The 12,915-nt window shown below is 35.2% G+C and overlaps 1 protein-coding gene and 1 non-coding gene across 3 annotated transcripts in view; one reads left to right on the forward strand and one right to left on the reverse strand.

Annotated features, from left to right (window-relative positions):
• The window catches only part of INO80 (INO80 complex ATPase subunit), a 123,579-nt gene that overhangs the window by 62,890 nt on the left and 47,774 nt on the right, over window positions 1-12,915 (reverse strand). For both annotated transcript variants that reach the window (XM_020877552.2, XM_020877551.2), the window contains exons 15-22: window positions 8,585-8,644; window positions 8,029-8,171; window positions 6,416-6,500; window positions 5,411-5,528; window positions 4,416-4,501; window positions 1,648-1,815; window positions 1,294-1,427; window positions 108-175 (exon numbers count right to left, since the gene is read on the reverse strand). In XM_020877552.2, the coding sequence (XP_020733211.1) occupies window positions 108-175; window positions 1,294-1,427; window positions 1,648-1,815; window positions 4,416-4,501; window positions 5,411-5,528; window positions 6,416-6,500; window positions 8,029-8,171; window positions 8,585-8,644 (862 nt within the window). The remainder of the gene's footprint in view (window positions 1-107; window positions 176-1,293; window positions 1,428-1,647; window positions 1,816-4,415; window positions 4,502-5,410; window positions 5,529-6,415; window positions 6,501-8,028; window positions 8,172-8,584; window positions 8,645-12,915) is intronic.
• LOC139035719 (U6 spliceosomal RNA) lies at window positions 9,232-9,338 on the forward strand. Its single transcript, XR_011488437.1, has one exon. It is a non-coding gene; the product is annotated as a U6 spliceosomal RNA (small nuclear RNA).

A 12,915-nucleotide genomic window follows, 5' to 3' on the forward strand; every position in this document is an offset into this window, starting at 1 on the left:
AAAGCCTAGCACTCAGGCAAAGCCACTACTAGTTCCAACTCAGGAAAACAAAGACGATCCTGATAAATCCTTGGCATACTTTCCTTCTCAAAGATCAAAACACCTACCTTTTCTGTGAAAGAGAGACTGTTGGATATAGTCTGGTGCAAATGGAGAAAGAAGAACCCTTAACCACCTGTAAAGTAAATAAAATAAAATAAATCCAAACCCAAATATAAATATCAGGAAGTTAACTGGAGATTCCAAACTAAAAGAATCTTTGGGAAAAAAAAAAAAGAATCTTTGAAGGTTTGAAACTGTTTCTACTTTTGAGAATTTTGTTGCTAGGCGAAAATGATACCATATAAAATACTAAATATTTACTAAAGGTAGTAGATGATAATACAAGTTCAAAGCAGTCTCATTTTATCTCACATTTCCAGAAACACAATTCCAGCACTGCAAGCTGCCATTTACTATATTAAACAAAAACCACTACAACTCTGTTCTGTTAATCCCCTTGCCCATGTACTTAAGTATTAGCCTGGAGCTATCACAGACAAAGAATTCTAAAATTAAACCCAAGAAATCTGTCTCAGTTTCAGTAATGTCAGGCTAGATGTTGTTGTTGATTATTTTGATAATATTGTTTGTATAGTTTCTATACAGAAGGAGCTTTCTAAATCTATGGTTCTCAAGTGCAGGTGTACACAAGACTCTTTTGGGAATTTATTTAAAAAATTCAAAAGCAATTGTTAAATTTTCAAAATAAAATTATTATTTTACGAGTGATTCTGCATGCAGAGGTGCAGAATGGACCTACAAACCTATTTTCTGAATGGAAGTGGTTTCCAGCATACTACCATTAACAACTCTTCTTTTTTTTTTTTTTTTTTAAACCAAATCTGTCATTGTTGATTCTGGGGGAAAGGTAAATTTGATTAATTTGAAATCGAATCAGTTTTCCCACAAGTGCTATTCCAAGTGTGAAATAAGCCACTACAAAGCAATTTCATCAATACTTAGGCAGAGATATTTGTTGATCTCTCTTGGTATAAGTACATGTTTGCACATAGGTGAACATTCCTCATTCAGAAAGGGAACTGCAAGTAGCTAGGGCCTTTCATGTCATCCAGTTAAACTCTTGATAGTACACAGACCCTATCACAACATCCCTCAACAGTTGTCCACCCATTGCTTAAATACTTCACTGTTGTGGAACTCACTCTCAATTAAGTTTATCTACTAAGCCACAAAACCCCAAATTACAAAAGCACTCTTAGAGCAAACAGATATTAATTAATATGTGCTCACCTGTCTCGTGAATGGTTGAAGACCCTGATCTGTCCATGACGGTAGATAAACTTTGAAATCTGGTATGGCTTTAAGGAAATATGAAATGGAGACCAAGTTTCTTGTCGTTCAAATAATTCTGGGTGATTACATACCTTAAAAAAAGGGAAATGATAAAACAATAGTATCATGTGCAGACATCACTATGAAGCAACGGGGGAACCCTAAACCTTGCATGTTTACCTTTATGAATATATACATTCCCATTTTCATTCTTTAACAGCCTTTGTTTATTTAGCATCAAGGCTAGATAAAGCCTCTTCCTTAAAGTGGGTTAATAAAGACAACTCTAGGGCGGCTGACCTAAGCTCTTACCTTCCTAAACTGCATGACCAGATTCATGAGGCTGCTGGTGGTTGTCTGTGCTTGCTGAGTAGAGCCCATAGAAGACTGCAATAAATCCTCAATGGAAATTTTGTTCTTCAGTGCCTGATACAGCAGTTTCTGTCGGCTGGTCAGTTGGCAATACATTAGAATCTCAATCTAAAAATCAATAAGGACATTTATATTTTGAAAAACAGTTTGTAAGAAGACTCAGTATTACCATAAAGTTGGAAACTCATGCAAGGCAGATTATGATTGGAAAGAAAACAGTATACATATCTCAAGAAACTCAGTATCTCTATAAACTTGTGATATGGCTAATTTAAGAAACTCAGTATCTCTATAAACCTATGATGTGGTTAACGATCCCAAACATGAGCTTTTCTGGATCCTCTTCCCTTGTCACTCACTCTACATGCAGTCCATGGGCAACCTCTTCCATTTCTAATAGCACCAACTACCATCAATCACAGTAACTTGCAAAAATGTATTTCCAAACACCCCTAAGCCCCATATTTCCAACTACCTACTAAAATAGTATCACTCAAACAGTCTGTAGCAATTGCATTTGTGGCGTATCAGAAAAAAAATTTTCTCTTTCACAATTTACTTGATTAACAGCATTAGCATTTACTAAGTTGCCCAAAAAGAAACTTCAAAAAGTCAGCAGTGATCTTTTCTCTTTCATACCCTTATGTTCTATCATTTTCTAAGTCCCTCAACTCAACCTGGAAATTTTTCTCTAACCACCCTAACATACCACAGAATCTCACCATATCTAACCTAGACTGCTATTATTATGGGAGCTTCCTGCCTCCAGTCTCTCCTGGTTCCAAGAAACCTTCCATGCAAATCTTCTAAAGTACCCAAGTGCTGGAAAACCTTCAATGTAAGTTACTGCCTATGGTAAAATACTAAAAATTCTCCTGTAGGCAGAGGCCTCTCATAGTCTAACTCACCTTACTGTCCCAATCTCATCATGTTCTCCTGTATTTCTTAGCAACAACAGTCTGAACGTTTGCCACACACGCTGCCTATTTGAATATTGACCTACCTTTGTTCATTTTGTTGCTTAGCACCCACTTCCCACCATATTTCCTAGTAAAAGCCAACTCATTATTCCAGATCTAGCTCACATGGCATCTCTGCTTTGATGAACCTTCCCTAACAGAACTATCCTCTTTCTGTGTTCCCATTATACTTCACACAGATCATCACTGTATATCCTATGATATAGTACCAGCTATTTAGATATTCATCTCCCTGGGAAATCTGAATAGAACCTAGACGCTGCATCTCTACATATCAGTTGCTCGCAGACAGTAATAGTTCAATAACATATATATTACTTAATTAACAGATTAGAAACATTGCTGATGTTTAAGAAATTTATAATACATGCAGTAGTTAAGAACCACACATCTTCTGATCACCTTGCTAATAACCACTAAATAAGAGATATTATGATGCTGCTATTGTTTTTAAGCTGTTTCTGATATATAAAAATCTCAAAGATCCATTTTTTTTAATGAATTATTTTCTATCAGGTACATCTGTGTGATACTTCTATTTAGGCAAAATCAGCCAGTTTCACAAAACGGCCATAAAGTTTTTTTTAAAGGAATAAAACAAAGGTACACTTCTTTCCCTCTCTTTGAAGGTGTATGTCACCACTACAATCCTATACGAGAGTTACTAAATTTCAAAATGATCCAGCCTCTGGAAGTGACAGTGAGAACCACCTGATGTTATCAAGAACCTGGAAAGATGCCTTTTATACAGACAGGAGAACTGTGAGAAACAGGAGTAATCTACGTGAGGCAGGAAAATATTCCAAAGGAGTTAAGAACTGGGAGAAAAACAAAGATGAAAGGAGAATATGAGGAGGATTCACAAGAAATAACAGAAAATTACAGAGGTCGGATAAAAATCCAAAAAAAATATTTATGAACCATAATTATAGACTTTATGAGAAAAAGTAATACAACTCAAAGCACATTAAACTTCTAAACCTACCTCTCAGTCTGCAGAAATACAGGAGACAGAGGAACATGTCAGAGAACACCACAATGATGCATTTAGCAAAATTCAGTATGTGGAAAACTCTGGACAAATCGATCAGTTTCCTCAACAAAGAATTGCAAAAGGGAAAAAAGAAGGGTGGGACTAAAAGATATCTAAGGGACATATCACCCAAACACTACATATGGACCTTGTTTGGATCCTGACCTCAAAAAGTGAACACTTTAAAAGAGAAAGGAGGAAAAAAGCATACACAAATATAACTGGGGATATCTGAGCACTGACTGGGTATGTGATACTACAATGAAGTAACTTCTTTTTTTGTAGAGATGATGATGATATGTGATTATATATTTTAAAAAACACCAAATCTAAAGATACATATGAAAATATTTATAAATGAAACAAAAGACATTCAAGATCTGCTTCAGAATAATCTAAAGGGGTGAAGAATGATCATGGGTTGATAATTTAGGCTACATGGAGGATTCATTATACTATTCTTTTATAACATTTCAAATTCTCCATAATAAAAAGTATAAAACAAAAAAAGTAAAAACTATTATTTGCCTTGATTATTTGACTCATCTTAAGTCTCTGTTGACCCTCCCAAGTTTAAAGGTTTTCTCTCAAACTAATTACGCTTCAACTAAACATTTACTGAGGAATTTTTTTTACCCTGGAATCTTAAGTTGGTGTTTAATAAGACCTAAAATCACAAGAACAACTTTCCTTACCTTGTCAGATAATTCATTTTCCACATCTTTCTTGATTCTCCTCAGCATAAATGGCTTCAATATCATGTGTAAGCGAGAGAGTTGATCTGAAATGGCCCCCAGACAAACAATATATTATATCAATTTAACAAAAAAAAAAAGAAATATCATGATCATCTCTCACTAAACACCTCTGGCATAATGATTTTTTTGAAAGACTGAAACAATCTTTTCCCAGGTAGGAAGCCAAGGGATCTGAATTTTCCACAGCATCTTCCTACAGTCAATTGGGCAAATGCGTTTTGCTATCATTTACTCAGACTAACAAGGATGACTTTATTTTTATCAGAATTCACCTTCAGAATGTTTCAAGAACACGTTATCAATAATAGGGTTCTCAGACAGGTCTAATGCAAGCTATATGGGACTCCCAGTGTTGCCCCAAAATCATTTTTCAAAGTGTGTCAGCATATTAACAACATGTAGTATAAGAAATTACTTAAGGACTTTTCTAATGGTAGATATCACTTCACATTAGGTAATAAATACTCCATAACCCTCTTAAAAGATACTAGTCAAGAGATCAAAAAAATTTATAATAAAAACTCAAAAATGTTCAAAGAAGAAATAAATCCTTATAGAGAAAAAATACCAAAAATTACCCTTCTAATATTTTGTTTTTATTACAGGCAAAAAGTCTTACCCCATTTCACAAAGAATATAAAATTTTTCAGGATCTATGTGGAAAATGAGGATTTTGTAAGCCAAAATTGAACTTTGCCTGTTCTGCCTTGAGTAAATAGTCAACACTACAGCAGCGTCACTTGAGTAAGTCCTTTTTGACTCTTAAACACACACAAGGCACATAAAAAAGAAAAAAATTGTATTTTAAAAGAGAAAAAACTTTTGTCTCAGATCCTCTTATGCATACTAGAAGAAAATTCTTTACACAGAAGAAAATATACAATTATGTGTTGCCTACACTAATAAGAATGAAAGTTCATAAAAGTACTCACTCTCATCTATGGCAGATTTGTTTTCGGCATGGCTCTCAATGTCCTTGGAAAACCATTCATTAAATTCCTCGTGTGAATCAAATAACGTTGGCATAATGAAATGCAACAGAGCCCAGAGCTGGAAACAAACGAAAAGTAAAATAGCTACAGAGCAATGAAATGACAGGATGTGAAGACATAATGAGTTCAGAGAGAGAAAGTGAACTTGCAGATTCGTTTATCTGTGTCTAGGTGCGTGTGTATGTGTGACTAAGTGAGAGTGTATAAGCACATGTCTCATCAACCAACTTTAACAAGGCACTGTAGCAAGATGTGGTTATTGTTCAATTAATTTCACACTGAAAGTCTCGAAGTCTCAAAGTCCTGCTCAGATTTGGCAGTGAGACAAGTTTTAAAATTTATACAAAGATCCATTCCACAACTGAACACAGTCTGAGGTAGCAAAACTTGCTAATAATAACTCTAGATCAGGGATCAGTAAATTATGACTTGTGGTGCCAAGTCTGGTCTGCCATCTACTTTTATAAATTAAACTTTATATTGGACATAGTCATACCTATTCTTTTATGTATCATCTATGACTGCTTTTACATTACAATGGAAGGTTGACTAGCCGTGCAGTGACTATACGGCCCATAATTCTAAATATTTACTACCAGATTCTTTACAGAAAGTTTTCTGATTCCCATTTTAGATAAGAAAGAATTTTAGCTCCTCTCAGTGTTAAAGAATATTACCTTTTCATTCTAGTATAAAAATATCTCTGCATTAGATGAATAGCATTCTTAAAGTGTTCATTATTTATTATATAAGTGCCAAAGAATAACGAAATTTACTTGCCTTGGGCCAGAGAATAAGAAAATAGGAATGATGCCTCCTCTGCACCTCCCCAAAATAAACCACATAGGGCAAATTCTTCCTTTTACATGGGGGATTATAAGCTGTATACAGCTATAACACTCTGGGTGGGCTTGGGTAAAGAATTCCAATGTTACTAGTGCCTACCTCTGCCATGGTGTTCTGAATGGGGGTCCCAGTTAGTAAAAGCCGATTCCGACACTGAAACTGCAAGAGTATCTTCCAACGAACACTGTCCAATAAAACGAGCAATAAATTCCAAGTTAGCAGTAAATCTTTATTTGCCCTACTGAGAACCCTTATTTCTAGAAATGCTTTTCAAAAAATAACAAACATTCAAAATCAAGCAATCTATAATAAACACAATTGAAAAATATCATTCAACAAAGCTGAGGATAGGAAATTTCAAAGGAACTGACTTCTCTATACTGAAAACATGATATTAAGGTATTAAAATTTTAAAAAATCCTCAAATAGGCAGTGAAAGTGAAAGTGTTAGTCGTTCAATCGTTTGCAACTCCATGCACTATAGCCTGGCAAGCTCCTCCGCCCATGGAATTCTCCAGGCAAGAATATTGGAGTGAGTAGCCATTCCCTTCTCCAGAGGATCTTCCCAACCCAGGGATTGAACCCAGGTCTTCTACATTGCAGGCAGATTTTTTATGATCTGAGCCAGCAGCAAAGCCCAAATAGGCAGAGTAGGATCCGTTCTGGCTTGATAAAGTCCTTCACTATCTTTAGTCAGTTTTGTTGATACAAACCATGTAACTGGTGGCACCAGTGGTAAAGAATCTGCTTGCCAGTGGAGGAGACCCAGGAGTCACAGGTTCAATCCCTGGGTTGGGAAGATCCCCTAGAGGCGGAAATGGCAACCCACTTCTGTATTCTTGCCTGGGAAATCCCACGGACAGAGGAGCCTGGTGGGCTACAATTCATGGGGTGGCAAAGAGGCAAACACAACTAAGCAACTGAACACACATAGTAGAAAGTTTTCAAATTATTACTCTTTATGCTTCTAGTGTGAGTTTGGAGGGAACAATGGAAAATGAGAAAGGGTGAGAAGAAAATACAAACTGAATCTACTGCTCCTGGCCACAAGCACGCCCTACTTCAAAACAGTGAAACAGGAAATTATGCTCTTCAGAGAATGGAAAGGTCCCTGGAAAATACTACTCTGCCAGTTAACATGGACTTCTAAGAAAGTCCTATGAATTCACCAAGAGTTAATAAAATCCATCAAACTCAAGGTCTAATACCACTGAGTAATACTTCAGAGTCAGGCACTCATTTACTATTCAGTTTGGGAGCATAAAGGTATTAGAACATTTTAAACATGTAACTTCCAATTAAAGGATTCTTAAGAGTCTAATAACCATCCAGGGACTAGGATAACCTGCATAAAATAGTAGAAGCTATAATTCACAGAATTTAACATTCTGCTTCCTACCAAGATCTATAAAGTAATCCCTCAAGCAAAGGGCAGATAACCCTTTCTCCACAGAACAAAAAATCAGTTAAAATGCCATAATTATTGAGTGGGTAGGAAGAAGCTGAGAAAAATCCTCACACCCTAAACATTAATATTTATATGCCATGAAAACGCAACAAAGAATGTACGCCTTCTGGTCAGATACATGGTTTATGCAGATACCACATTTTGAATTCTCTCTGATCTTCACTCTTGTGTGCGTATATCATACACATATCTATGTATCTGTAAGTCCTCAGTCCACAGACTTTATTTCTACTACTTGCATTACCTGGAACTACTCTTGAGTGCCTGAGCCTCATCCAATACCATGTACTGCCACTTGACTCGCTGGAAATACTTTACATCCTGTACCACCAGCTGGTAACTGGTGATAACCACATGGAAGGGGGCATCCTGAGTGTAAAGGGTCTTCTGTAAATAAAAGAGGGCAAGGGTGAAAACAGATACCTAAACAATTCATAATAAGACAGTGAGGAATGGACTGTATTTCCTGAGGCCAAGAAGTTTAAGATAGCCCTAAAGATATGCTTCTCCCATGTAGGAGATGTGTAGTGAATTAAAGCATAATTGTTTTTAAAGTAGTCACCTTAATCACAAACCTTGTTAAAAAGTAGTCATCAGCTTATTAAAGAGAAAAGTTCTTAATCCTGGCTGACTGTCTATAACAGGAAAAACATTGTAAAAAAAAAAATTACATCTGCATAGAAACATGTAAGATTTTATGTAAGAGAAATTATTCAAATCAACTGGAGAAATAATGACTACATATATGTGTGAATATGTATATGTGTGTGTGCATACGCGTACAGTAAGCTGAAAGTTACCTGACTCCAGAACCTCCTGATGACTTTCCTGTCATGAGGATTTCCCCAATATGGTAGCACCTGGAAAAAGGACCAATATGTATATTAGTTTCTACTGATAATCTTAAAAGTATTATCACAAATACAGGCTTTTCTGGTGGCTCAGATGGTAAAGAATCTGCCTGTAATTCAGGAGACCTAGGTTCAACTTCTGGGTCGGAAGGATCCCCTGGAGAAGAGAATGGCTACCTTCTCCAGTATTCTCGTCTGGAGAATTCCATGGACAGAGAAGACTGGGAGGTCTACAGTCCACGAAGTCGCAAAGAGTTGGACATGACTGAGTGACTAACACTTTCACTTTCATCATTACCAATACATTATTTAGAAAGGCTTTTTTAAAAAACTTAACAGAATGAATATTGGAATTCCTCTTCTGTCATTACTGTACTAGGAGTTGGACGAGCACTCTTCCTACTGACTCAGTTAAAACACAAATACAGAACAACTGTTTGAAGGCATCAGAGAGCTACTTAGGAGTCCAGATCTAGAAAGACAGGAAAGCCTAGCATTGTACATGTTCCCCTAGAGAGTGCTGATCCTTCCCAAAAGTTCTAGTTGAGGCACTAAGAAACTGATAAGTTGTTTTTCTTTTTTTAAAGGAATACACAGTGCTCGCTTCGGCAGCACATATACTAAAATTGGAACGATACAGAGAAGGTTAGCATGGCCCCTGTGCAAGGATGACACGCAAATTCGTGAAGCGTTCCATATTTTTATTAAAATGATTTCTCTTACTTCAAAAAAAAAAAAGGGATACACAACCCACAAACAAAGAACTGTAGTTCAAGGAGGAAAGTTTCTGATAACTACCCATCTCCCTGGCCTTAAGTTGGGAATGAAAAGATACATACACACTGGTAGTAAAGGTAAACTATACATACACTTGCTTTATCAGATTCTGAAATCTGGCTTCAATTCATCCCAACTCTTGGCTTACATTAATGGGGCTTTGGATTATTAGTGTCCCAGAAAAAAATTACTGTAGACAAAAAAATCCACAACAAAACCCCAAGCACACATTAATCCTCTCTCTGGAAGAAGAAAATAACATCCAGAGCCCACAATTATCTCAAGAATTTTTCCTATACATCTGGTGTTAAAACAAAACCAAACCAAAAATTTTAGAAACAAACTTTTAAACAAATGCTTGTTTGTTCAGAGATTTAGAACTTCAGTGTTACGCTAGAAATTACAAAAGAACCAAAGGGTATTTCTAGAACTGAAAAAATAACTAGAATTAAGAATTAAATGATGAGTTCAATAGACTGAATCAGTTGAAGAGAAAATTAGTGAACTAGAAGAGAGGTCAGAAGGAAACATCCAGACCAAAGCATGGAGAAACAAAAGAATGTAAAACTCAGCACTTCGGTGATGTACCTAGATGTAACTCTCATTCTTTTTATTGTTATGGGATTCAAAGTGCTTCTTGACTCCATAGTTTGATATGATTTGTTCTTTTGAAAAATCTCAGAAAGGAAGCACAAATATGCAGGAAGGGATGAAGATCAATGAGAAATGAATGTGAATAATATGAATAAATCTAAATAATTTCAAAAGTATAAATAATAGTAAAATGTCTTCTGGGGTTTAAAATATAAAATATATACAAAAATAACTGTGTTAAGTCTAGAGAAGGGGAGTATAGTTACAGTACTATACTAAGGTCTTTCTACTATCTGAAACATATCAACAGTATTAACCTGTATTTTTTTGAGAAAGTTAAGCATGCATGTTGTATTTTCTTGGGAATCTACTGAATAACAGAATGAATATATAATTATCAAGTTTAAAAGGGGGAAGAAATACTACTACTTTCCCAGTAGTCCAGTGGCTAAGAATCCACCTTGCAATGCAGGGAACCTGGTTCAGTCCCTGGTCAGGAAACTAAGATCCCACACACGGTGGAGCCAAGAAGCCTGTGCTCCACAACTGCTGAGCCTGCAGGGCACACTAGAGAGCCCATGCGCCACAAAGACCCCGCGTGAGCCAACCAGAGCCCTCGGTCTGCAGCTGAGACTCAATGCAGCCGAATAAATAAATACACTTTATTATTTTAAAAGTATTATTTATTTTATTTTTGGCTGTGCAGGGTCTTCTTTACTACAGATAGGCTTTCTAGTTGCGGTTCATGGGCTTCTCAGGGCTCAGTTGCCCTGAGGCATATGGAATCTTCCTAGATCAAGGACTGAACCCATGTCCCCTGCATTGTCACGCAGATTCTCAACCAGTGGACCACTAGGGAAGTCCCAATAATATTTTTAAAAAATAAATAAAAGGGAAAAAAAATGATAAAATCGAATCAATTCAAAAGGACTCAAAGGGAAAAAAGGAAAGTTAAACAGGTGAAAGAAGAAAGCAAAGAGGCAACATATTTAAAGCAGCATATCAATAATTACATTAAAAGTAAGCACAGATATTCCAAATAAAAGAAATACATGTTAAATATAAAGATACAGAATAGTTAAAAAAAAAAAAAAAACAGAGCAAGCAAACACTAACCAAAAGTGTTTGGAGTGAATATCAAAGAAAATAGATTTTAAGATTTTCCTTCTTAAAGGAAAAATTTTGTAATAATAAAAAGTTCATTTACCAGGAAGATAAAATTGTAAATCTGTGTACATCTCATTGTCTTAAAGCAAAAACAAACAGAAGAAAACAAAAATGTATAAATCCATAACTGTTGTCAATATTAACACATCTCTTTCAGTCAGCAAAAGGACAGGCAGACAAAAAAAAATCAGTAAAGATGTAACAGAACAAGTTAACAAACTTGACCTAATCAACATATATACAATGTATTTAACAAGTGCAGAACAACTACTATTTTCAAACACACATAGGAACATTTATAAAAACTGCCCATGCCCTGAGCCATAAAAGCAAACCTCAACAAATTCAAAGGATTAAATTAATAATAAAAAGCATATTTTCTTATCAGTGGATTTAAGCTATAAATAACAAAAAGATACCTAGAAAATCATCCTTTGTTTAGAAAATAAGAAAAACACTTTTAAGTAACCCATGAATCAAATAAGAACTTGAAGTAGAAACTGGAAAGTAGTATTTTGAATGTTAAGATAATAAAAATGTGACACCTCAACCCTTTGGATGGCTATGGTCATGCCAAGAAAACAATACCCTTGAATGAACATTAGAAAGAGCTGAAAATAAATCATTTAAGCTCCATCTCAAAATGATAGAAAGATAAAGACGTTTACCCAAAAAAGTAGAAAAAGAAGAAAGAGCAGAAATAAATGAAATAGAAAACATACTGAATAGTCAATTTTAGGAATGAAAAGTGGTACATTAGTCAAGAGAAAAAATCTAAATCCTATTTCATGAGGAAAAGGAGGGAGGTCATAGGCACTAATCATACTAGAACCCTAAAACCAGTGTTACTCAGACAGTTGCCAAATAAAATGAACTTTTAGATGTTATCATAATAGATCTAATCTTTTGAATGTAACCAGACCTTAAACTTGAGTAATGTCTACTTCTAACTATGTTCTGCAGGGAAGTGAACACATTTCTGACTATTTAAAGGAATAATGGTAATAAAAACAATGAATTAATAGACCAAATGTCATCAAACTTTTTCTATAAATAGCCAGATAGTAATTTTAGCTTTGTATGCCACAGTCTCTGCCACAACTACTCAACTCTGCTGTTGTGACGTCAATGCTGCCACAAATAATCAAATTTAATATTTATGTAATATATATCAAACATAATATATGTATACTTAAATTTCATATTTCATTTGCAATGAAATATTGTTCTTTTGTAAGCAACAATTTTAAAAAGCAAAAAAAAAAAAAAACTATTCTTAGCTCATAAGCTGTACCAAAGAACTGGAGGTAAATTCCTCAATAAATTAAATAAAAAGAGATAGCATTTCCACCCCTAGGTTATACCCAAAAGAACTGAAAAGAGGACAAGTGTTCAAATAGAAACCTGTACATGAATGTTTACAGCAGTATTATTAACAATAGCCAAAAAGAAGAAACAATCAAAATATCCATCAACAGACGAATGGATAAAATACAGTATACCCAGAAATTCACTATAATATTATAGTCACTATAATATATATTATGACTGAATATTATTCAATCAGAAAAAGGAATGAAGTGCACAACATGAACACCTTGAAAAAACTGCTAAGTGAAAAGAAGCCACATAAAAGGCCACATCCAAGGTATACAAAATATTCAGAATAAGCAAATCCACCAAGACATGAAGAAAATTTGTGGTAGACAGAGGCTAGAGGGAAAGAGAAATAGAGAAAGAGA

The sequence above is a fragment of the Odocoileus virginianus genome, chromosome 6 (genome assembly GCF_023699985.2).
Source record: "Odocoileus virginianus isolate 20LAN1187 ecotype Illinois chromosome 6, Ovbor_1.2, whole genome shotgun sequence".
NCBI lineage: Eukaryota > Metazoa > Chordata > Mammalia > Artiodactyla > Cervidae > Odocoileus > Odocoileus virginianus.